Source organism: Lonchura striata, chromosome 6 (assembly GCF_046129695.1).
Source record: "Lonchura striata isolate bLonStr1 chromosome 6, bLonStr1.mat, whole genome shotgun sequence".
In the NCBI taxonomy this organism is placed as follows: domain Eukaryota; kingdom Metazoa; phylum Chordata; class Aves; order Passeriformes; family Estrildidae; genus Lonchura; species Lonchura striata.
Window position 1 is genome coordinate 48,234,955 of NC_134608.1, and position 25,939 is coordinate 48,260,893.

Genomic DNA, 25,939 nt, shown 5'->3' on the forward strand with positions numbered 1-25,939 from the left:
CTTGGGTATACTCCAATGCTTCCCTCTTTTCTCTGGAACTTGCAGTTGGGGTCCTGTTGAGATTCTGCAGACATGGCTTAGGGTTTAGGGGATGAGGTGTAGAGCTGTGGGTGCACATAGATAGTGTTGGCAACCAAGTCCTGGGGAGGTTACACAGAAGGGATCTGGGATTCCCAGGCCATGAGGTGCTTGGCCATGGTGTCCAAGTGTGGTGGAGACAGCATTCTGCCAAAGAGGTGATGGGCAGTCCTGTGGGTGAGCACACAGGGCAGGAGCTCGCTTGAGGAGGGTGGTGCAGGGACGTGGGGATGTCAGCAGTGCTTGAGGCTGCTTCTGCTGGGTGCAGGAATCCTAATAAAGTGATGGTTTGTCAGCATGTGCCTGTGAGTGGATTTAGAGTGGAAGGGGGTGGAGTGGGGCTGTGTGGAAGGTGATGCTCTAGAGAAACAAAGCTGTGTCCAGGTTTATGGGTATTTGGGGGGAAGCTGCCTTCAGCAAATTCAGATTATACTGATAGTTTGTGAGGGCTGTGAGATAATAAAGCAACGGGATCTTGGCATGCATGAAGGACAGGGTCTAAGTCCAGGATGTTATCTTAGGGATATGCTGACACCTGAACTACTGAAGTAGTTTGGCTTTTCCACAATGAAGGGTATGTGGACTTTTATGGGGAGAAGAAGACCAGAGGGTTGTCAGGTTTTGGAGGGGATGGAAATGTTCCTGGGGGGAAACACAGCAGCTGAGAGCATGTGGCTGTGTAAGTGGTGCCCCAGCCTCGGCTGCATTCCTTAAGGCACTTTTCCCATCGCTGTGGTGGCACTCTGCCCCCTGGCCGTGAGCCCAAAACGCCTGGAGAGCAGCACAAAGAACTGGCACAGCATGGGCTGGAGGGATCAGGGTGCAAGTGTACAGAGCTCCCTCACTGAGGGTACCAGGGGCCTGGGGGCTGCTCACTGCCCAGGGCTGGGCACAGGAGTGCCCAGGGGTGGCTGTGCTCTCATCTGTGGCCTCTGGTTCCTTCAGCCAGGTCAGCTGTGCTGGCTGCATCTTGCATCTGGGCCTGGTCCCTTCCACCCCAAAAGAACCCCCACAGAGCAATTTCCATCTAGGATGTTAAAAACTCCCTTACTTTCAGCAGACAGACAAGGGCTTGGCTATCTTTTTGGGAGATTATGTGCTCAGAGAGCTGAGAGGAAATGCAGTAGCCTGAAAAACATGTGGGAGATTGAGTTAGGTAATTTCATGGCTCCCCAGGCTTTTGAGCTGTGCTGTAGGAACACGTGTCACTGGGTTTATTGAGGATCAGTGTTAGATCACCAGTGATGTCTGATTGCTATGCAAAAACTTGCTGTGTCCCATTTGGATTGAGGTCTAGTTCTTGCTGCAGGGCAAGGGAGAGCATGGAAACAAGTTGAGAATATCATGGCTTACACTGAAACTCTTCCAATACAAAGGCTCCTAAGCCACAGGGATGGTTGGGCAGCAAGCCCTTAAGAAAGGGAAACAGGATGGATAATGGAAAGCTGGGTCTTAAGCTTTCTTGCTGTTACCTTCCCTGCTTATTCAAGTGACTTTCTGGATAAAGCAGCTGTTTCATAGGAGTTTGGACAAGGATTAAGGAAAGCTTTCTAACTGATACCACCTCCTAGAAGTTGTAAGGATGTACTTACAGCATAAGTAAGGGAAAATAATTGTAGCTTTAAAAAAAGTGTCTTAAGCAGTGAGTGGAGGAGAAACTCATCCATCTGGGAAGGCACAACAGGGCCTTGGTGAGATCTTTGCCATGTTAGGAAGCTGCAGATGTCTTGAGAGCTACCCTGTGAGCATGTAAGAAGCTACTCATAGGGTGGCTGCAGTGGAAGGCTGTCACCTCCTGTCCCTGACTGGGGAGAGCTTTAGGGAGAGAATCAGCCCATCTTTTTTTGTAGTGCATCTAAGTATGTTCATCTGCTGAAATGCACGGGCTAGTTATCTCCATTATCCTTTCTCAATTACTGGCAAATCTTGGGTTAGAGTGACTGACAAAGTTCCTGTGCAGCTCTCCTGAACCAACAGCTGCTGCACCAATATATGAACAAGAAGAGCACTAATCCCTGGAGACTTAAAGTGGCTTTTGTATGATAGGGAACAGAGGGACAGTAGAACTAGTAATGATGTAGAGCCCTTGTGCAGCAGTAGAAGTTTTCAAGTCCTGAAAATGGAACAATCTGACAATAATTATATTGTAACCCTTTTGCTGCTGACCTGTCAGCACCAAGGGACAGAAAAGCGAGTTACACACAGGTCTCTCAATTTAGACCTCAACAGAGCCTGTTAGGGATTTAATTCAATCAGAAAACACAGCCTAAGCATTAGAGAAGACTTCACTTCAGAATTCAGTAGGGTTTATTCTACAAATCTTAGATCAATGCCAATGATACAAGTTTTATGAATTCTCATTAAAAATACAAGTCAGTATAAAGATTCCAATAGTAATATAATGCATGATGATTCAGTTTCAAAATTTAAGGAATGAATCTGTTTTGGACCATGCTACAGAAAAGGGGAACACAATGTAGAAAGAATATTTAGTTTACCTCCCTTTACTTGAGGAGGGGCCTGTGCCTTATTGCCACAATACCTGAAAAAGCAATATGAAGTGCATAGCAGCCTTGCCTGTACAGTCTCTAGGCAAAACTGTTGAATTTAGTATCATAGTCCTTCTCCCCCTAGTTCTGGTCATTAAGGTACATTTTGATAGCCTGATATCATTATAATAACTTAAAGCTATTGCAATACCATCCCCAAAATGGTTACAAACATCAGTCCTTGGAGCTGCAAAATGTTCTTGTTATGCACTGACACTTTTTCACCATGTTAAGTATTTTGCCCAGTCTTTCCAAGAACACTAAATACATTCAAAGGTGAATTAGTTCCATATTCAAAACTCTCCTAGGATTTAAATGAAGTCTCAGTGCAGTCTAATATTTAAATGCGTTGTTCATAGCTTCAGGCACAGTTAGAATGTAAATCTGACCTGTTTTCTTGACCCTAGCCCTCTGATATGATGAAAGATGTGCTAGCTTTCAAGGAACAGCTGGAGCTTGGCCCCAGAATTGCAAGACCAAATGCTTTGGATCGGGGGAGAATAAAACTACCTTTTTTCTGGAAGCTGCCTGCACTTAGAAGGGGATTCGGCTTCATAAAGCCACACCCTAAGCCTAAATTTTAGAGAAAGTTTAGGTCTCACAAGAGGTAACTCTTGACAAGATGTGCAGCTCATCCCCTAAATGCTGTAGTACATCTGTTTATTCCCAGTCACATTTTCACCCTGCAAGACCAGTGGGCATCTCTGGTTGAGCCCAGTCATTTCTTGTAGCAGAACCACACGGATGGTGCAGAGCAGGGATCATGCACGGATCTGCAGCAGCAGACAGGGAACGAGGCTGAACAGTATGCACACAGCTCTGAACAGGACTTTGGTGCAGGCAGTGATGCTTAACTGAAACTCAGCTTTTACCAAAATATTATAGCATAATACAGAAATCTGAAAGAAAAGAGTCAAAAGAAGCCGCTGACTTCCACGCACCAGTTAAAGAAAAAACCCCTCTTGCATAAACAGAGCAGCAGCACAGAACAAGCACCCACTTGGCTACACCAATATGTCTTTTTTGCTGTAGGAATTTTCAAAAATTATCCACTCAACATCATACTACCATGTTTTAGCATCTTACCAAAATGTTGTATTAAGCCATCATGCAGGTTTGGGGAATTTCTTCTGCTGTACTGAACACTGCTGTGCTTGCTTTGAATACATATTGTCAGTCTGATTTGTCTTTGTAGTAGATGCATCTTTAACAGTCACATTTAATCTGAAGTAAAAAAAAGTTCAGTAGCCCATACTGGGCTGTTGTCCACTCAAAGTGACAAAAAAATACAAGGTTGTCATTAAACTGCATATATTCTAGAAAAGGGGCTTACTTTGCATTTAAGTCATATTTAATACAAGACAAGTTGGTCTGAAACTGTGAACTGATTCTATTTAGAACAAAGTATGGCACAGATTCCCAATACCTATGGACACTGTGTAAATAACACCTTTTTCTCTTTGCAATGATTATCAATTCGCCAAAAACAGTATAATAGTCAAAAGGGAAGGGTGAAGGAAAACAGGTTTAGGAGAAGAAATAAAAAATGCCTAAGAATTGAAAATAAATGACTTCTTTTGTAAGAAACTTTATTTAACTTCATTTTAAAAATGCATTCTCTCCTCAGAACAAATGCCATAAAAAAAAAAAAAAAGATTGCAGTAGCACACACTTGCACTCAAAAGGAAACATGCAAAATGGATGGCTGAAAAATTTTTGCATAAAAATCGAAGACTTCAGGCAAAAGCTTGCCCCTGTCACCTTTAGGGACCCCAGACCATGAACAGCTTTCAGTGCAATGTCTCTTGTTTCCAATTGGTGGGGAAACATATGGCAGGAGCTTGTCTTCTGACAGCTACACTCTCCCAGATGTTTGAAGCAAAAACAGTCTCAGCTATCTTTTAAAACATCATTGTTAAACTGTTGCAGGAAATACAAATGGAATTCAAGAAAATGTCAGAATCCAGTGAAGAAAAAGTTTTGAGATCTACCCTGTGCCATACACTTCTTAAAAAAAATTAGACAGAAAAACAAATTTTATTAATACACCCTCTTTAAATTTTTTATTTCTGAAAGCAGCTTTTTATGCAAACCAAAAGCAGTTCCTGAGTAACTGCAGTAAACAGTGTCTTTTAAATATATTTGCGCCTCAGCTCTTCCATTTTGGTTCTTCCTTGTTTTTCTCCCCAGTTTTCAAGTTTAATCTCAGTTCTTTTTCAAAAATGTGCAAGTTCAGTTAGCATCATTTCCAGAAGTCCACAGCTTGCAGGTCTTCCTGCAACAACTCTAAGATCTGCACATACCTAGGCTGTAGTCCTACCCTATTGCAGGCTTTGCTCTCAGACCTGTACAGGATGTGCCCTCACGTCTTCTTCAGCATGCGCCGGGACTGCCACGTGTGGAACTTATTGTAGGCTGTCTGCAGCATTTCTTCTATATGACTTACCAACTGAAACAGGAAAAGGGAGAAAACATTGTCCCAGCTGCTGGAAAACAGATCCCCTCCCCTTCCTTTCAGGTGCATTTTTGCTTTTAGTCACTATACGAGTAATCTTGCTAAAATCAGAGAGAGAACCTTGAGGCTCTGCTGCAAAACATCCCCATAGAGGGAGCAGTGCAGAGAGCTGCTGTGCTGAAAGGTAAGGGGGAAGTGACGCCTCATTGTGCCGTCTCTTCTGGTATTTAGTCTGTGACCACTTCAAATCTGACATGGGGGGAGAGTTCTGAAGTTGCTCAAGTTCTGCTTCGTGGTGGAAGTGAAAAATGAAACGTGACTTCCCCTTTCTATCACTCCTGTAATTTCAGGTTACAGTTCTTGTCAGTTGCTGGCATCACTCAGCAAATTGGACAGGGAGCAATGACTGCTTAACTGTATACCAAATTTCCCTGCCCATTTCCTAGTCAACAAAAAATTTAAAATGCCCTAGAATACGAAGTAACAAAGCCATCATCCTCATAGTTAAGAATGAAATTATTAATATGCACCCATATAATTAAATAGTATCTTCCCCTTACATTTGTGCTTAAATATTGTCTCCGAATCTTTTCTTGGAATGGGCAGAGCTTTGTAACCTGAAATCTTTCCAAGTTGCTCCTCATTTTCACAACCTGAGAGACAGAAACCAGTATTACAATACTGAAGAATTACAGTAAGACAGAAGTTTCATTTCCTTTAACAAACTGCTCTCCAACAAAACATAACTAATTCTGGGGGCTATTTCAAGTTTGTGTAGTTTGAGGAAGGAAAATTATTCAAATATCAGTCTCTAACACTTCTCTGTATTTATTTTTGAGGTAAGTGCAATATGACTGAAAGTGCAGTGTACCACTCTGATTATTACCTCCCTAATAAACACCATAAATAGACACAAGTTATTCACAAATAGTGTTTTTTTTGTTTCAATCGAAGACTGGATTTTCAGGTCACATTTTGCAGCAGACATGCAAATATATCTGAATGCAAATTTTAATCTTTACTATTCCTGTGAGGTCAAAAGCAACAGAAAAATAGTTATTGGCTATAGACAAACATCTGTCCTTGAAGGCAACTTAGTTCTCAAAAGCAGTGTGTCTGTGACAGTGATTTTTGCAATGGCTAGAATAAGGGAAACTTGCTTGTACTGTCACTATGGAAGTTATTTCTTGCAGCTAGGGAAGGGAGGCTTAAGTTTTTGTGTTTTAAACTGGAATGAGAACGCTGCAACTGAGCTGCCCGTTCTGTTTGAAACTGGCTAATAGCTACTACTGCTAAAGGGAGCTAACAGGCAGGCAGGGAACATGTATGATTTTAATTAATAGTACCAGCAGAACTCCTGAGAAAAATAACGTTTCATGTTATTTTGTGACGTTTAGTTTTAGGGATGAGTAAGTGCTGTACTGATTTGAGGCATGTGTATTAGCTCCATACCTCAGTAATGACAGCCATCCTAAACCATGGTCATTCTAAACCACATCATAAGAGGAAGCTCTGCCTTACCTTTTCTTCTAGGAATGGTGTGTTAACAGGGAAGCAGGACCAGAAGTGTCGTAGCAGTTCTCCTACTGCCACATACAAATGTTTTAGTTCAGACTGAATGTCATTTGGCACCATCTCTGCAACAGGAAAAAGGGTTTTTTCACATCACTCAAACAAGAACTAAGGCTAAGGAAGGAGCTCAGTGATGCACACCTCTACTACAGTCACAGAATGACTGGCTGGAAGAGAACACTGAGGTGCCTCACAGCAATTAGATCAAGACTATGAGCAGCTGTTAGATCAGGTCAGCTGCTATTTATGGCTCTACACTTGGAAGCTGGTGTATTACTTAGGAAGATCCATGCCAGGCAAAGAATGGACACCAAACATAATCCAGGATTAGAAGCAGTATTTTGTATTGTTCTAACAGTGTGGCAGTGCTGCTGCTGGGTTGTCCTAACAGCACAGTGCTATGAACTCTGTGGTGGGTACTTCAAGTTTTTCCCTCTATCTTATGTTGGCAATATGGTTACAGTATGTGGAAGATGAAAAATCCAGACAAGGAAAAAAAAACTGTGTCCCAGGCATTCTTAAAGAAGAAAGGGTGACAGGGTTCAAGAACAAGGAAAGAGCCACACCTGTAAAACCCCAAATAAAAAGTACAAGTAGTCACTGAGGATGAGCATAGTGAAGTGAACAGTGAATATCAAATTTTAGGATGAGGCTCTTAAAAGAAAGAAGTGGTGGTCAGGCTCAAAGAAGTGTAGCACTCAATATGTCAATCAGGATGGGTAAGAAAGCCTCACCACTGCTTGCTGATTTCTTTTATTTCAGTACCATAAATAACTCATACTTGCTTTTTCAGCTGTCTGAGTTACTGTCTGCTTCTTTTCAGACCAAGTAACACAAGACAAACTGGAAAACTGTAATAAATCCTGAGAACAGGGATTCATGTGCTGTGAGACTAAAGAGACAGGAACTCAAACTGGCAGCAATGTGAGAATAGGGAAAGGGGTGGTTGAATGGAGGTGTGAGAAGGAGAGACTATCTGATTTGCCCTTGCAGTCTACAAGGAAGTTGCCTTTTTTTTCCACAGCAAGCTGTGAATCTTAAATGCAGGCTGCAAAAACTTAGTTTCAGATGATTATCTAGGCTTTGTTTCCTTAAGAGTCTTCACAGAGTATGTTATATTCTACAATCCAAGGAAAAAAAATACTGAACAAGTAAAACCCTATATCTGTAAGACAATTTGGTATCTATCAGGTGCTTCCTTCATTACTTGCTGTGTAAAATGTTCTCTTGTTCACTTGCCTCAGCAATGGTGTAGCCATTACCACCCCCACGGTGTGGCTGGTGCTTTTCTTTTGTTGCTGTAACCCAGTACTACTCCAGCTACACATTTCCATACTTTCCTTTATCACTGTAACATATTTAAGATGAGAGATAAAACAGCAAGCCAGTAAGTGCTGTGCAATGCACCAGGACACAATTAAAGCATTAGACATCCCAAATCCTTACGGTTTATGGCTTGCTGTGTTCCACCCTGCATAAGTGCTCCTCCAGGTGACAGGACTGCAATAGTGCTGGCAGCATCACCACTTGAAAGAACCTGGAGAGAAAGGGAACAAATATTTCAGGTCACTTTTTCTAGTAAATTATTTTAAAAATAAGATTAATTGAACACATACATGGAAGTTCAGGTTTTGCTCTTTTTCAGAATTATGTGTTATAGCTCATTTGCTGTGAAAGTGCTCCAATTAATTATAACTTTTTCTCTGCCTAGACCTTGAGCAGGCTGTGCACTTACTCAGAAATAAGACAGAGTGTTACTATGCAGAAGTGTAGCAGAATTGTGGCTTTACCTAGGGCCAAACTAGATTTAGAAACGGGTAGAGTTCAGATGCTTCCTGGGGAGATTGGCCACAGGGCTCTGCTGCCCTCCAGGTGCCAGCACAGAGCTTTTCTGCAGCCCACAGCACACTGACAGCCTAAGTGCATTTAGAAACATAAGACCAGTTCAATTAAAAACCTGCTCACTGTAACCTCCTCCACTTCTCAGGGTGGGATGAATACACTGGCCTGTGCATGACTGTCCTGCTTTATTACCTTATATATTTACCATTTTCTCAAAAGAAAGCAGGAACAGAAGAATATAAATGAGCATCAGCAATGACTCAGTTTCCTCTAGTGTAGATTTTAAACATAACAGCTCAAAAGGTATCACATAACTCAATTAACAGAAACTGGAGATAATTTAAGTTTACCATGAAAATTTGAAACTTCAGTAGACATGAACACAAAACTGTATAGAAAGCAAGATGCTAAGATCAAGAGGGGCACTTATAAAATATACTTCCATACCTGAGTTAGTTTGGGTACATATGCTTCCATTTCTTGTCTAATACTATGAAATGAATTAATTATATCCTGACTGGTTGCATATTGCTGTGATTGAATTGGAGTTGGACCATGGTAATACCTGTAAGGTGAGAAAAGGGAAAAGTGTTATTAGAGTAAAGCAAGAGAACAACTCCTGGACAGTTCTTCTACTGTTTCTAATTTTAGATGTTTTGCAACTGTTAACAGTACTTTATTTATTGACAAAGTACAATATGTTGCCATATGGGAAGAGGCTGGCTTAGGGATGGTATGGCAGCAAGTAACAGTTTCTAGTGCTGAATCTGTGATCATCATTTCACCATAGAAAAGCTACCCCTGCCACCAAATTCTGGAACTATCATTACAATGGAACAATTCGCATCACTTTCAACTAAAACTAAGCTAAATGAAGATAAGTGCACATGTGGAACTGTTCTTTCTCTGGTACTATTGCTCCTTTTCTGATGTTACTTCTATGGTTTTCAAGCTCAAAAGTCTAGAAAACAGAAGGACTACCACTAGAAAAATCTTAGACCAGTGAGCAGTCCAAACTATCCCAATTGCACTTTTTTGCCTGGGAGGGGATTTTTCTTGGAATTCTGTATATTTTCATATGTAATTTTTCCACTGAAAGCTGCAATGATGTGCTGAACTGTGAACAGAGGTCTGTCAGGCTTTCACAGATTACATGTCTAAGGTCATTCAGGTTGGCTTACAGAGACTCAACTCTGAAAAGTAAGATGGAATTTGGCAGGGGTGTTGGACTAGATGATCTCCAGATGTTCTTTCTTTCCCCAACCACTCTGAGAAATAAAACTACAAATTCAAGAGGGAAACTGGTTTATGCAAAAGCTCGTATTAGGTTTCTAAACTCAGCTGTAACACACCTGAGTGTGGCACAGCAGGGACTAAATCAGCTGGTCCTGTGTGGACTGTGATTAAACCCTTGATGAACTGGCTCTGCTGAAATAGCTGTGCATTATTTTAACTTACCTATCAGACTTCTTTAAGTTTAGTGCAATAGTTTTAACGCTATCATTCTTTGATAAATCTTCATATTCAATGGCCTCCTGCAGTTTTACCTAAAATTAGCCAAATAATGAAACATGTTACTAATAAAGGCACAAGCTCATACATCCAATGCTTTCTTCTGGTGCATCAAGCTTGAGCTGAAGGGTTACTAAAACCTTAAAGAAAACCCAGGTATGGAATGACTCATGCCTACCCTCCAGAGGAAGTGATGCCCATTGTTGTTCAGGATGGGCCATTAGGAAGTCTTGGCACCATTGCCTTTTCTCCAGATTCTGCTAAAATTAGGCAGTCCCTGCCACTTCCAAAATGTGTTCCAAAAACTATACATAGATAATAATTCATGCTCTCTATTTATGTCCATCTAACTCCAGATTAGCAGAAATACTAATCATTTAATAGCTGGTGCATAGGAGTCTAAGACTAAAACCACAGTAATTACCCCAAGCTATCTGGTGACAGCAGAGCTGTGGAGAATTAGCAGTGAGAGATAACAGCACAGTGATATCAGACTTTGTACAACTAGAAAACTATTTCTGAAGTCTCCTATTCTCCTGCTACTTTCACTCCCCTTTTCATCACATTTCTTCTAGTCTTCCTATGTAATTTTCTGCTCAGTGAAACTTGCAGCTTTTGAGGAAAGTCAAAAACTACCCCAACATTTACCAACAGACGTATTCTATGAGGTTTTCTCACAATACAACCAAGTTTTCAATCTCTCTGACGTTTTCTGTTTAGGCTGTCAGCTCCAGGAAGAGTATTCAATTCTGTTTTACAGCAATTACAGTACTCTGTTCAACTTTGTGTGCTGCTCTGGTTAGTCTAGATTAGGCTGTTGCCCTGTATTTCATTGCACCAGGTGTCACTACACTCAGTTCAACCTCACTTCAGTTTCTAAGATGAAGGATGTCATGTCATTTTCATCATCCCCTCTACAAACAATGCACTTGACAGGTTAATATTGGTGCTTGAACACCAATATCCTTTTCTGATGAATGTTCTCTAGAAGTTTTCAGGCATTTGAACAAAAAACAGAAGGAAGGGGGCTGAAAATAGAACTGCAGCAAATGAAAAGAACCAGATTTCTGAGTCCAATCTGAAGTATCTTAGAATTTTTTACTTTCATTGGGCACTACTGAAGAGATAAACAGCACAATACTTCAATGTGTAACTTATTTGTGTTTACTAACAGAGGTAACAAGGTTTCTTATGGGTTGTTACTCTATATACTTCTAAACAAGGCTAAAAAAGTTTTACTTCAGATGTGTCATAAACCAAGTAAGGAACTTTCAGCAATTTTTTGAGAGACAGAGCTTCCAGTTCCATTCAGTTAGAATCACATCAGCTAACTTTATACCTTTTTCAGTGGTGGCTGAAAGAAATCTGAATCCCTGGAGTTTCCATCCGTACTGCTGGTCTCACTGTAATGGTCATTTTGTGCTTCTCTTAAAATAGAGAAACAGCATTAAGAAGAATTCACCTCACAGGAAAGTTAAGATACAAGCTAGAGACAAAGTAAATACATCTGTTTCAAAAACTTCATATGCACCTTCACATACTTTTTCCCCCCTATGTCTTAATTTCTAGCAGTTGGTGTAGACAGAAGGAACTAACTCCTCACATTAACCCTGTTTGTCACAGGGGAAATTCAACAGCAGGGGAAGGTGCTGGTCCCTCTCTTCAGAAATAGCAGCATGGCAACAGTGCATGTGGGACACAGCAAAATCATGGCTAAATTAGAAACACTTTCTATACACAGTTATGCAACCAGGTATTAGCAGAGCTCTCGGAGTCCTGCAGTACAACTATTCCAGAAGACCTATCCTGTTGTCCCTTTCTGAACTGAGAAACAGAAACACACTTTGCCCAGAAGAGATTGCTTAATGTGCAGGGCTCAATTTGTGCAATACAGAACAGTGTGAGGGAGCCCAACTAAACAAATGAAAAGTATTAACCAAGATCTCTCACAGTTAAGGTCTGTAGGATTTGGGTAGAGTAGTAATCCTTGCTGGTTGTCCTTAAAGCAGTTGCAGAGCAGATGACCTGACAGGTGTTTTTTGGCCAGAGGCACAGTACTGCACCTGAGGAGTCTTTAATCTGATCCACCTATGCCACACTGCAGACCTGCTCCTGGAAGGCAGGAAATAGGAACTCCCTGCACCAGACCTCACCTCACACAGCACACAGAACACTGCTTCTGCTGCCTTCACCAGGGCTAGACATCTAAGGCAAACACATTCTTTTCTTTTTAATCTTCTTTATATCGTAACTCGGTTAAAAATAGCAGTCATCATTTCAAACAGCTCTGAAAAACTTCTATAAAGTAAAAAGAATCCTAAAGGTTTTTTTCATTTTTAAAGAAAAATAATTCAATCATAAAAAATTAAAAGAAAAGGTTGTATTAATAACTGAAGATGTGCTTTTGTTTTGGAAATGCCTCAAAATTTACTCAAAAATCTATCACAAAACATTAAAACTTACTGTTTCCTGAGGCCAGCTGCAAGGACCATGGCACTATGATGATTAAAGCGTTTTATGATGGCAGCATTGCTGCTTTCTCTAGCAGACTTTGAGGCATTTGATGTAGAGGCCACAGAAGCAACACCATAGCCCTACAAAGAAAACAACATTAATTTCCTCTTGCCCCCCAGAGCAGCAGGACAATTCTGTTTTCCTTTGAGTCAGGAAGCCCCCTCCTCTGCATCATCATCATCCATAGCACAATTTTCCTGCTTTTGCCCTACCATCTCCTTATGTACTTTGAAAAATCTCCTATTTTATTCTGCTAGCACTTGGAAATTCAGAGGTGTCAGAGAGAAGGTAACAAGTCTTATACAGGTAATTTCATAAGACCATGTTATAAATAAAACCAGAACTAGCTTAAAAAAATTAAGGATCATCTGTGCAAAAGAGTCATTGATGGCAAGGAAAAGACAGCAATTGTTTTACTGTTACTTTTTAACACCTAGTGGGACACCAGCAGCCTACAGACTAAAATATACCTGTCAGAAGGATATGATACCACCAGAAAATTCAAAGAACTTCAAGCCTCCATGGGAAGTTTCATGCTTGCTGTTAATCAGCCTCAAAAGCAAATCTGGGCAGTTTACAGAGCACTTCAAAGACACCTATCCTAAATTCATGGTCCAGTTTCAGGCTGCTAGCTTTGGACAACTCCCACAAAAAGAAAATAAAAAAAGAAAATCCAAAAAGCCACCACTAAAAAACTTTGAAATACAGCTTCATTATTAACTACAACTTAACATTTTCAGTTACATCAACTGCAGAAAAGCACATCTCTAAGTTACTTCACATTATGGTACACCATTGATATGAATTGTTTTTACTTGTTCTTGGAAGCAGGTAATAGTTCAAGTGAGTCATAATTTTAGCAAAAAAAGGTATTTGAAGCTAAACAAAGAACACTGTATGAAGTGTCCCTCAGGGCAAATCAAATAGCAGTGTTCAAAGTAAGAACGAATCGAAGACTTTTTCCTGGTTTGTGCTACTCTTCTGTACATTGTCACAGACTTTAAAATGTAGGAAAAAACCAAAGAGTTCACTTTAGAATAAAAAGCCAAATGAAAGAGTAATTCTTTAAAGAAGGGAAGTCCTGTATTTACACTCTGCACACCAAGGCAGATGTGATCACACAGGTCCATGGGCACAATCTCCATTTCCCTTCACTTTAGACTAAAAAGCCAAATGAAAGAGTAATTCTTTAAAGAAGGGAAGTCCTGTATTTACACTCTGCACACCAAGGCAGATGTGATCACACAGGTCCATGGGCACAATCTCCATTTCCCTTCACACACACAAGAGCAGCAATGCTGAGTACCAACAACTGCCACTGCCTAGTAAGGGATTTGTTTTTAGAATTAGTATCTGTTGTGGTTTTAAAAGAAAGATCCACTTAAATGCAACTAAGGAAAGGGTATGGTTTTCTTTTGGATTTTTTGTTTCTGTTTTGCTTCCCCAAGTACTTACTTCATCTAATGTTTTATCTTCCAAAGCTGTTAAATCTATCAGAGGGTTTTTCACTCCTTGAGACACCATTGCTTTTAACCCTGTATGAAACAAATTTTAAAAAATCATGAAAGACTGTATCTAAACAAATAGCATAACTATGGGATCATTAGGTTAATCTTCAAAAGACAACAGAGGTTCTGCACAGGACCAAATAACACTGGAACTAAAACTTTAAACCCTTTTTAAAGTTCCATTTAAAATAAATAATAAATGTGGGAAGTTACTCCAAAACATCTTCATACTAATTAGCCCAGTTTTCATCAACTTCTACACATCACTGAACACTGATTAAAAAAAATGAGATGCAGTTATAGTAGTGGGAACTGGGAAGCCAAAACTGTGTTTCTTCTAATTTTGGCACTGTTCAGCTGGCCTGCCTGGGTAGTATGCCAGTTTATATCTGGTGGTAGCTTTGACTTGTGATGGGTTTTGCATTCCTAACAGAGGCTGTCAATACATTTTTTGGAATGGTGGTAATCCCAACTCTCCACATTTCTGTATCATCACAAACCTATCTCAAAAGTTCATATAAAACTTGAGTCAGATAATAATTTAGAATTTTACATTAAAAAGACAGAGAACAAGGATGGCAACTCCTCTGGAAAATCTGGACTAATAGCAACCTCATTTACTAAAACTCCATCTATAACAAAAGTTGTATCTTTGTAAATTGTGCACATACCATGAAACAAAATCTATTGTACACATAATTATTCCATAGTAACTGATGGCACACAATCAATCTACCAGGATGGCATGCTATGGAATTCATAGTAAAGCTTACTTCTAGTGCTGCCACTTTCCAAAGGCTAATTTGTTCCAAGAAATGCTTTCACTATGAAACATGCTCAGAATGGCAAAGCTGTAGCTAACTTGCCATGACCATCTGTATCTTTCAGAGACAACCAGCTTACCTTTTTCATCCAGTTTGGCACATTCTGCAAAGAGGTCTTTTGAGCCTGTATTGAGCCTGTCCCGATGAAAATAATGAGACTGAAAAAATCGTGTCCAGAATTCCCTCTCAGTCATGTTATGTGGAACATTCTCTGCATATTTCATTTTTACTGTGAATAAAACACAGAACAATTACAAACTGTTCCACAAATCTTAACATGGTATTTTATATCACCATTTCCTTGATGGCTTCCATGTTTTCTGGCTGCCTACGTTCATTCCCATTAAATGGAAGGAACTGCAGTAGTTAAGCATGACTAAACAGGTACTCATTTATGCCTATAAAGCTTTGAAAAGTGCATGTAACAGTGGCCTGAACACTCTTGAATTACCCCCACACTAGGGGCCAAAATGAATCAGTGTCAGTGTTCATTACAGTGGAGAGGAAATGATGGAAATCAGGTTATTTTCCTCCCAAAGGTGATTTCATGAAAAATAACAATTAATTGGAACACTAAGTAGGAGAGTATAATGGAAATCAAACATTTACTCACAATTTAAGAAACTAAAAGTCAACACAAGTTAAAATGCTTATATTTAATAAAATCTCATATAAACATTTTTGCCTTTCTACAGTAAGACAGTAAAAAGACCAATCTTAAATGGATGTGTTTGGTTTGTAAAACAGTGCTCTTACCTGCAGGGTATGTCCGAAATATGGATTCAATAATATCCGAAGTCAAGTTGTACCTCAGCCCGTTGCAGCCATCTGTCTGAGGCCGTACATCAGCCTGAGAAAAAACACAGGGGAATAACAGTTATGCCTGGATGCTTTCTCTTAACTGGAGAAGGAAAAGAACTGGCATCTTGCAAGCAAGGTCTGCTGCAGGTAAAATACTCTTCTTCTTCCAGTAATCCATAGCGCATTTGATCATACAGAGGTGTTTTAGAATGAGGAATAAACAAGCAAACATTAATTGCTTTACTATACTTGCCACTTAATGGATGATTTAACTAGCAGACTGCAGGATTCAGCAAGCAAAGAGCACTCCCCTGGTCAAAACAAGGTATGCTTAATTAATTTATGCTTATCCTTGTGTTAAAGTAAAAATAAGTAAGCATACTGTATATGCCTCAAGCTTTATTGTTCACGCAGCAATTCAGCTAGTGAATGATCAGTGGTTATAATGAAGTGACAAAAAAGGCTCTTACACCTTATTCCCTTATAAACTAAAAACATCTTGGTATAACTGATAAGTAACACTGAATTTAAAGCTTGAGGATTATCCTTAGTCTGAACTTTGAACTTAGATCTTAGTGATGTGTTTAGGAAGCTCTGGAGGAGGCAAGTGCTCTGTCCAGTTCTCAGAAACAGGAAAAGTACATGATTGCACAGGCTGCTGCCTTTTCCTCCTTTTCCTGTGTACCTCAAGTCTAGCTTTTGTACCATCTCCTTCCTAGGCTAACACACAGTCTGAGCAGAGCCAGTCAGATTTAACTTGAATTGGGGGACACAAATATCTAAGATATCTTCTTCACAAATGCAGAGAACACAAACATAACCACTTGGTTTAAGAACACTTCAGTTTTGAAGGTTTGTTTGGTTTACTTTTCATTGTTGTCTCTTTTTTTTTAACATTAAGATGTAAGAATAATGGGAGACGGAAAATCAGAACAATCAAATCTGTTTGGCAACTGATTCAGGTATTTACAAGGGTTGGGGGGAAACCCAAATGGTTGTACAGCAGCTAAATTAAAACAGTTCCTACCTCGTCTTTCCCTCCCAAATCCACTGTGTGGACAGTCATTACAAAGGTGGATGTGGGATTCCATCTAAAGAGTCCCATCTGTGAATTTTGTAGCAGAAGCAGAAACATGTTTCTGTGTAAGCAATCTGATGTTGTACCTAGATTACTTTTAGATTGCATTGAATTTACTGAAGCACAGATTCTACAAATGGGTAAAATAACTGAAAGTTAGAGAAAAAGAGAGAGAAAATGAGCTTCTAGATAGACAAGTTATTCTTCAAGTAGCTGAAAGCATGTAGTGGTTAAAAAAACTGGGGAGGGAATAAAACCCTTATGTGGAAAGGTTTATTTATGCATGTCAATGCTGCCAAAAATATACTCTTTAATTTACTGGGCTCATACATTTTAATCTAGTGACCATATATATACATCACTCCTGTTTTACAGAAGGCAGAGGAGCTGTACAAACATCATCCGCCTATTGGCAATTTAAAGTTCAAATTGGGCATCTCAAACTGATAAAATTTTGAGGTTGCAGATTAGCAGGAAACTTTTTTTTTTCCTCCTTTACACTTGGAATAGCAGAGAGATGTTGAGGAACTGGGAAAGTACAACATTCACGTATATGGGAATAAAGTGCATGAGCAGAACTCTCACTTTACCCAATTTGTTTGCTCTAAAATCCTGTAAGTTAAAGGTTCAACATACCAGGAATGCTGCAGAGATGCCCACATCCTGCTTATTAGGTGCTGCAGAATTATCCCCTGCATTCAGGCTTAAACGGTTGGCCCAGAACTCTTCAGCACTGATTACTTGGCTCACAACAAGGTCTTTATAGAGCTGAAACAAAACAGGATCTTCTTGCAGCATTCTGGTAAAAGAACGTATTGAATAGAATTGAAACACTGCAGAATAAATCACTAGTATTTCCACAACTTACATGAGTTCACAAAAGGAACAGAAACAAACTTTTCTTTCAAAATGTACATTTCTTAACAAGACTGTGTAAACAACCAATGTCAATAGCACTGTTTGTCTGAAAAGACTTAAGAAATGGATGGTAACACTGAAAGAAAACAGTAATGCTTAAGAAAAATTAATGTGGAATTCATGTCTTGTCCTACAATATTCTGTGGTGCTTTTGTGTCTTTGTATACCAGGACTGGAATCTCCTGAACTGTAAAAGCACGATGAATATTCTTGCTGTTCCATAACAGAAGTATGATGAGGGAGAAAAAAAAGGAGATTTCAGTGCTGTCCAATTCTTGGTTTAAGATTTTAAAATTCAGTAGGTACAGATCTCTATTCTAGTGCAAGAGTACAGATCACAAAATATGTATAAGATCCCTTAAAACACATTACCCCAATGGTTGTTCATTTATGTTTCTGTGGTAACAGTAGGATCTTCATCCCTTCATCAGATACAGCACAAGTGTGAGACACATTCTGTGTCATTACTTCCAGGGAGCAATGTTTACAGAAGCTATCATCCACATATCAGGTATCACTACCCAAAATGCAAAGACTATGCACCTGAATCTTCACTAATGCTTAAGCAGCTGTTTGTACAGCTGTGTATCCACTGGCTATTTTCAGGGGAGCATGCATGTGTGTTCACAATCTGCCAATAACCTCAGCAGTCTTTAGCACGTACCCTCAGGGTCTTGATCAATTGCAAACAATGAGGAGTCTTATGGATACATGGTCTAGGGATGAACATGGATAAACTGCAATCTGGACAAAATGAAAGCCTTTAGCTGCTCTAAGGACAAAGCAGGATGAGGTGGAAGTGAAAGCTTTGTGGCAAGATTATTATGTTTTAACCACCAGGGTTTCTCCAGTTTTTCTTATTGTCACAAGTGTGGGTTAGTGGCAATTCTTACAAATTAGTGCAGCTGAAAGCAGCCTGTTATTCTGGTTATTTCATTAAAGCTTGGAATTTTGGTACGTACCCAAGTCCCACATATCAACAAATGAAGGAATGTTGTACCCTCCCACAACAGGCTGGATCTTTTCTGCCTTAACTGTTGCAATTAAGCTAATGAAGCCCCATCACAAGATATGGACTTCTAATCAAGAGAACAAACTATGGCTGAGTAGGTGCAGGGATTCTGGCTTTTCTGTAACTAGAAAAGCTCCTGATACTTCATGGTGTGATGCTGTAAAACTCCATTTAAGGAGGCAAAGATTCAGAGCTAAGACTGCCTGTGTTCTGAGCACCAATACTGTCAGAAATAAGACACAGCATAAAGAAACAAGTATGGGAACAGTGCCAATGCAGGCTGCACTGCTGCAGACCCTAGTGGTTGCTGCAGTAGTGGAACCAGTTAATCCTGACTGTGTCACAGCTCCAGCTCTTGCCCTTCTGCTGGGAAATCTCCTTGTTAAGATCCAGTCTGTCCCATGAGGCAGTGCTCTCATGTCTTGAAAAATCTAGCTTTAACTTAACTACTTTAAATCTAGAACAGTCTTTGGAAATGGAAGCTGTAGACACAGGATTCACAGCAGACACTAGAATGAAGTGAAACTCGTCAGGGGAGATACAGAGAAGAGAGCTCTGCTGCCACAGGGATTGGTTTAACACAAACATTTTAAAGGAACGGAAATGTATCTCAAGAGCCCATTTGGGAAAAGGACTTGCATCCTCAACATCTTCTCAAACCATTTCTTAGAATAAACATCCTGTATACCAAATAACAAACTGCAGCCTCTCAAGTGACATGCATGAAAATACCTAACAATTTAGTAGTCTATAAAACATCAGGAAAGATTTGAAGGGCAAATGGGGCTTTATGGGGAGGAAAAAAAAATCACCAGGCTCCACAAAATTTCTGGAAAGGGAAAAAAGAAGTCTTTCATGCAGCTTTTCTAACTGATACATATATAGTTAAGAAGACTAAAGAGGACAGACTGCCAGTTGGGTGCTCTCCTCTCATAGCTATGGATAAGAAAGACCGGGTGGCAGCCAGACTGGCTGCCTTTACACCTCAAGAACGTGTCACTAAGCACACAAGTGTAGTCTCAACATGTGATAGTTATGCAAGTCTCAAGGAACTGCACTGAAATTGAAAGCACAGAGTTTTTACTAGGGAAACAAGTGCTGTATCATTCATGATGATGAAATAACACTGTTAACAGAAATACACGATGACTAGCTAACAAAAGAAAAAAAACCCCAGCAGACTCTTAAGCTGCTATCCCTTTACCTGTTCTTCTCCTCAAGTTCTTTATTAGCTTTCCTTTTGAACTTGGGCAAGAGCTGTTGAAGAAGATCCTTGACCGCATCTCGTTCCTTCACTGCTGTGCTTTCATTGGAGAAGTGGAAGTTGGTTGTGTCCCCTGCATGCAATACCAGCTGCAGCTGAATTTTAGCTTTGCCTTCTGGACTGATTTTCTGGCCTAGATTGCAGAGAGACAGACAGTAAGCTTATACAAGGAACTGTCTTCCCTGGAGTATTTACTTATAAGCAGTTATTCTCATCATCCAATTAAATACCATTATCCTGCATGCGAATTGCAGCTGTGAAAATGGAACATCAGTTTTCCCCTTGTGTTAGTTTGAACCTTGCACCTTGTTCACTCTAAAATACAAGACACAGACTATAGTAGCCTGTTGCTTAATATCCTTCAGCTCCTGCTCGGGAGTCCTGATTCATCTTTCACTCCCCACAGCATCCATTAGAAAACTGCTGCAAATGAGGCTGTCATCACCTGGACACTTTAACATGGAAGCAATGCAGGCTCCCTGCTGAAAGGTGACCTCATTACCCCTTTCCACTTCTTCCTGCTGCATTTCTTGTATGATTGCTAGTGTTTGTGCAGCAAGAACTACAGAACTGATCCACTGAAAAGCATCCCCTTTTGTTTTTCCAGCTGGCCCAGCTCCTGCAGGACAGTGGTAGGAAAGCAGAGGTAGGGTGAGTAGGAGCACACCTGAATACCAGTTTCCAGTGGTGAGCTAAGTGCAGTTAGCCACTAGTGCTCCCCAACTTAATCACCAATGCCTCCAAGGTACTACTACACTCTCATGACTCATAAGAAAAATCTAATTCCTGCTTCCATCCTCATAACCAGAGGGAGCAGAGACTGGGACACATGCTTATGGATTGCTGTGCTGTAGTGACTTTAGTGAAGCACTGCAAATGGCACTAACCTAACTTCTAATATCAGACCTTCCCCTAAAGCAAGGGGAACCAGATGTCATCACCTTCTCTATTTCAAATTTACAAATACATCTCTCCCTTTTTTTATTTCAGATGACAAAAAGCACATCTAAATTAAAAATACTTCAATGGCTATACATGTACATATTTAAAATATAAGGTATGTCAGTGTAAGTTAATAGACAAATCAAACCTTCACAAAGTTGATTATTATAGGTGAATGGGGCTTTTAAACTTATCACTTTCATATTTAAGAAAATATCATCTAGTTCTAGTTTTGATTATGCTGCAGTGCTTGTATGTGACTTTAAACATCAATAATCACTAAACAATTACCAAGTGACACATACAACTTACATTTTATTCCTTCTTTGGCATTACATCACATGAAACATGAGTACTAACTGGAGCCAGAAAGGCAGCATACTATAGACATCTACTGTTTAGTTTTGACTTGCAAGTACTCTGCTGTTGCAACAGCAAATGCTTGTTCAGAATGCTACCAGCTAGGCCAAACTACACAAGCTGACACTTCTGAAGCTACGGTCTGTTGAATGAAAATGGAACCGAGTTCATTTTATATGAAAACTGAAACAGCTTTAGATACTGAGTTAAACAGATGACATGCCAGATAGTTTCTGCGTTAGGATGAAAATCCTATATGCTTCCTTGATCCTCCTCCCACCCTCCCCTCTACAAGCATATGGCATAAATTATTTTTCTGTTCTATTTATTGCAGAAGTTTATCAAAGTTAATAGTAAATGCAGCATAAGTTAAACATCTGAAGACTGTAGAAGTTCTGTGGTAGCATCCTTAAGCTGGTGATACTTCACCACAGTCCTGATCTCTGCTGCTACAGAGAATCCTGGCCAGAGCTCCAGGCCCTTGCAAGCTTCCTGAGGTAGCTATAGGTAGCACTATATGGCAGGTGAGCTTTGTGTGTGATTTAGGCATCCATGGCAGCAGTGCTGAGTGCAGCAGGCGAGTGCTCACTCACATTTGATGTCTGCATACATGTGGCTGATGGTGAAGCGGTCCTTGCCCTCGGGTGCCCAGGCAATGCGTTCAGCCATCAGGTACAGGGCCCCATCCTGCTTCTTCTGCCGCACCTTCTTCACTATCAGCAACACTTCTTCAGATGATGTTGCCATTGTGGCTACAAAGAGCTGTTAAAAACACAGAGTTGAGCTGATTAGCTGTGCTGTAACTCTTTCACTACTGCTATCTATATTAAAGTACTACAACCCATATTCACTTGTTCATGCCTATATAATTTTGTGAGTATTTCAGATAAACATTCTCCCCTCTTTCAGTACAATCAGCAAATTTATTTAAACAAAATACTCCCACCTACCAAAAAAATCCACCTAATTATATTGCTGATACTGCTTTTGATCCACTAAAAGATCCACAAATCTTACATTTAAACTGGTAACTAAATTAAACTGTTTTACTGTGCTTTTACTGTTTTTTCTAATTCAGAAGAATACTGAAGCTAAGCAATGACGAATTCCAAATCTTCTCTGGCACTGGCAGCAATTCCCTTTTTCAGTAGGAATGGCAGATGCTAAGTCATTTCAGAAAAGAGAAGGATACAAGGTATGTGAAAAATCATGGATATTCAGTTCATTGTACTAAAGATAAGGTAGCCCAGTAAGAATCAGGTGTTCTTACTGCAGTGGGTTTTGCCCAAGGCTTGAACAACATTTTGTACACTTGACTGCAGCTGGTCAGTCCCTCTCCTCCAAGGTCTGAGGAACTAATGCTACACATACTACAGCCCAACAATAATTCTGTCAGCAGTCTACAAACCAACAAGACTTTCAATACTTGTGGCATTGCTCTCCCCAGCAGTCACTATCATTCCTCTCTCCAGGTTCACCCTACAGCCTTAAATTTTTCAAGAGATAAAGGATATGGCGAGTAAGACTACACTGTCAAACATACAGTTGGTACACTTATCAAAAATGTACCTATTTGGTAAGTTTGCTGAACCTGTTTAGTATGTGCAGTTGCTGTATTTTGTGTATCATAAACTTTACTACTGATATGAATAATAATATTTTCCAATGCTAATGTGCATGTTGCATGTGCTTCAGAATGCCTGTTATCTTTGCTGGGATGCATGCCGAAGTTCAGACCATAACCTGCATCAGTTATCACACTACTAGTAGGTATCACAAAATGGTAGTTCTAAGCATTTAAATTCATACTTCTTTTTTTCTTAAAAAAACCCCAAAAGATAACAAAATGCCAACCAGCAGCAAGGTAAGACATTTTATTCTGACAACTTGGACAGTAGCACAGTATTCTCTTCAACAGAAGTCTTACAAGCTCCTATGCAAATGAGTTAAGTAACACACTTGATGGAAAGACATAATGGCAAAAGGGCTCTGCACTTACACTTCGCTCCTTCACCATTCCAGCCATCCAAGGCTTTACTAAGGAGCTCAGTCATGCTGAGCTGAATGTGGGGTTTCACATCAGCACCACTGCAGCAGTCACTAGAACATGCTGTGCCACATTCAGAGCATCCTTGGTAATACTTCTTTCTCAAAGAAAACTGCATGGCATGATTTCAGGACTATTCCCTAGCATAATCCATTACAGTCTCCCAGCAGCATTATTCCCTTTCAGTGCTATTCACACAACCATTTTATGTAGTTTCCTATTGCAGGTCTGCAGTCTCATCAGCACCTTAATCCTTATTGGAAAAAGGCAGCTGACCACAGACTCTCAGAGACTGGAAACCTCACCATGTGCAAGAGTAGGGATTTGATGTTTTTCTTCCTTTGTTACTTTATAGTGCTTTAAGGTCATTATTATCCAACGCAATGGAGGCAAAGCCACAGAACACAAAGGAATTGAACCTGTACAGAACAGCAAGAAAAAGGAAAGCATTTCCACAGTCAGGCTCATTCTGATGCCAGCTGCTCTGCTTTTCTACCATGCCGTTTCACCTACCTACACCCAGTCTTTCAACTACAGAAGCAAAGAATCGGCAGCTACCAACTTCTCCTTCAGAGCCCTTCTAGTACCCTACAGTGTGCAATCTGTGAGAGCACAATTATCCCGCAAGTGGCTCATTCCACCTTCTGGGAGGGTGAGCACACTGCCTCATGCTGTTCTTCTTTCTGTCACTGCTGTACTTCCTTTTTCCTGCAGTAATTTACAGTGGCAGTGGGATGATACAACTCACAAGCACAGTAAGCTTTACCCAAAATGGAGAAAGCCCTGAGCTGTCTTTTGAACAGTACATTAGAAAGAATAAAAAAGCCCTATTAATAATAGGGATTTAGGAAGGTTACCGTCTGTCACTAATGGAAACAAAATGGCTTCATGTTACAAGAAGTACAGGAAAAATTCTAAAATAGGAATCTTGCTTGAGGATTTCATTCCCTGTCTCCTACAGGGAAGGCTACATCCTTGCTAAGCAAAGCACACACACACAGCTCAGCTTTTTTTTTTTTTTTTTTTTGAGCATGTAAGGCTTACTATGCAGCAGAGTGAGAGCCATCAATGATGTACTTGTGCCTGCCCAAATTTTATAACCTCTACATTTAACATCTTAAGTTCCCAGGAATCAATACTATGGATGATGACACTGCTGCTGTACAGGGCAAGAGCTGCCACATACACACAGAGAAATGCTGTTATTTTGTGGCTTTAAGTGATAATTTTAACCTGCTACAGCATTAGTGTTCTTCGGCATTAAGTGTTACAGCAGCTGGTTCAAGTATCTTGCAGAAGAGCAAGGTCAGACAATTTATTTTAAATTCACCAGCAGCAGAGCTTGGTCAACAGTTCTAAAAGCACATGGATCAACCAGAAGCCTTAACAATGGGGTACAACTTGTTATCAGGCCTTTCTTGGGGATGTTAATTTCAGATGCAGTTTACAATGGGCAAGGTTTATTAGGATTCAGTGTTGTCATTGACCGAAAGAAATGTTGTGTGCTTATCCACCTACAAGCCCTTCCCTCCCAGCTCTGTGGGAGCAAACAGCTTCTGGAAATGCCATCAAATTCCATCAGCTATCCTTCCTCCATTGCAGTGAATCTTCCTAACCACTTTTAAGACACAGTACCTCTCATCTCTGTTTTTTACAACACCTGTTCTGAACACTCTCTGTTACCAGCACTTCAGTCTCTTCCCATATGGTTTTGTCGAGTTCTGAGCAGAAATAAAGGAAACGTTTGCACGTTTTAGTAATCCTGACTTGGCCAGGGTGGGTATGGGCTGGCAGGCAAGCTCTGACAGATCAATGCAGGCCTTTCTGCTGCTGGGCTTCCGCTCCCCGCAGGCAACAGCAGAATCATGGAATATTGTGCCAATGGCCCAGTCTGACCCGCAGCGGCACAGGGACGCTGCCAGCTCCGGGAGCGGGCAGAGCAGCGCCCCGCGGCGTGGCAAGGATCTGTCAGCAGGATGGAGAAGCGGCAGCAGTGCCGCTCGTCCCGGGCACGTCGTGGGGGATGCACGGTCCTGAGCAGCCAGCCCGGCCATGCCCCGATGAGCATCACTCACGCTCCGGGAGGGATGTCACCCTGCCCCGAGACGGGTCCGAGGACACCCGGGGTCTGCGCGGCAGCAGCCGGGGCAGGCGCTGCCACGGCACCTCTTTGTCTGCCGCCCGCACCGGGCCAGGCAGCCGGGCCAAGCCCGGTGTCCCCGGCCGCGGTGCCGCCGGCGCAGCGCTGCCTTCTCCCCGCCACCCCCCGCGGCCCCGGGGAGCGCAGCCCGGCGGTGCCGCCGCCCCTTTCGTCCCTTCCCTCGCCGCAGCTCCGGCCCGGCCACCGTCACACGTCCGCGGGGCAGGAAGGAAGCGCGGGAGGCCAAAGGCCGCCGCGGCACCGTCGCGACGCGGTCCCGCCGCCCCCGGGGACAGATCGCCGGGTCGGCGCGGCCGTGATGCGGACCGGGCCCCGCGGCCTGCCCGGCGCCGCCGTTCCCCCGCGCCCCGCGCCGGCGGCTCTTACCGTGCGGGCTGCGCCGGGCGCTGCTCCGAGTGCGGGCGGCGCTACGGGGGTCGGGCCGCGGCCGCCGCCGGGGCCATGGGGCGGGCGGGGCGGGCACGTGACCGGAACGGGCCGCGGGGCGCCGGGGGCGGGGCCC

The 25,939-nt window shown here is 41.4% G+C and overlaps 1 protein-coding gene across 1 annotated transcript; it reads right to left on the bottom strand.

The window, feature by feature from the left end:
- Positions 1-2,362: 2,362 nt before the first annotated feature.
- Positions 2,363-25,888, bottom strand: GTF2H1 (general transcription factor IIH subunit 1). Its single transcript, XM_021525644.3, has 15 exons — positions 25,804-25,888; positions 21,823-21,991; positions 19,868-20,060; positions 17,370-17,532; positions 15,611-15,704; positions 14,934-15,083; positions 13,978-14,057; positions 12,472-12,602; positions 11,348-11,435; positions 9,955-10,043; positions 8,944-9,061; positions 8,101-8,191; positions 6,604-6,719; positions 5,643-5,735; positions 2,363-5,076 (listed from the first exon to the last, which is right to left on the bottom strand). The coding sequence occupies exons 2-15, from the start codon at positions 21,974-21,976 to the stop codon at positions 4,990-4,992; spliced, it is 1,647 nt and encodes a 548-aa protein (XP_021381319.1). The 5' UTR covers positions 21,977-21,991; positions 25,804-25,888; the 3' UTR covers positions 2,363-4,989.
- Between the last annotated feature and the right edge of the window lie 51 nt (positions 25,889-25,939).

Excerpts from the sequence above, each read along its gene's own strand:
- GTF2H1 (XM_021525644.3), bottom strand. The coding sequence starts at position 21,976 with ATGGCAACATCATCTGAAGAAGTGTTGCTGATAGTGAAGAAGGTGCGG. Across the intron at positions 11,436-12,471 it reads GCAGCTGGCCTCAGGAAACA|AGAAGCACAAAATGACCATT; the intron begins GTAAGTTTTAAT and ends CTCTATTTTAAG. Across the intron at positions 10,044-11,347 it reads TTCAGCCACCACTGAAAAAG|GTAAAACTGCAGGAGGCCAT; the intron begins GTATAAAGTTAG and ends GGCTAATTTTAG.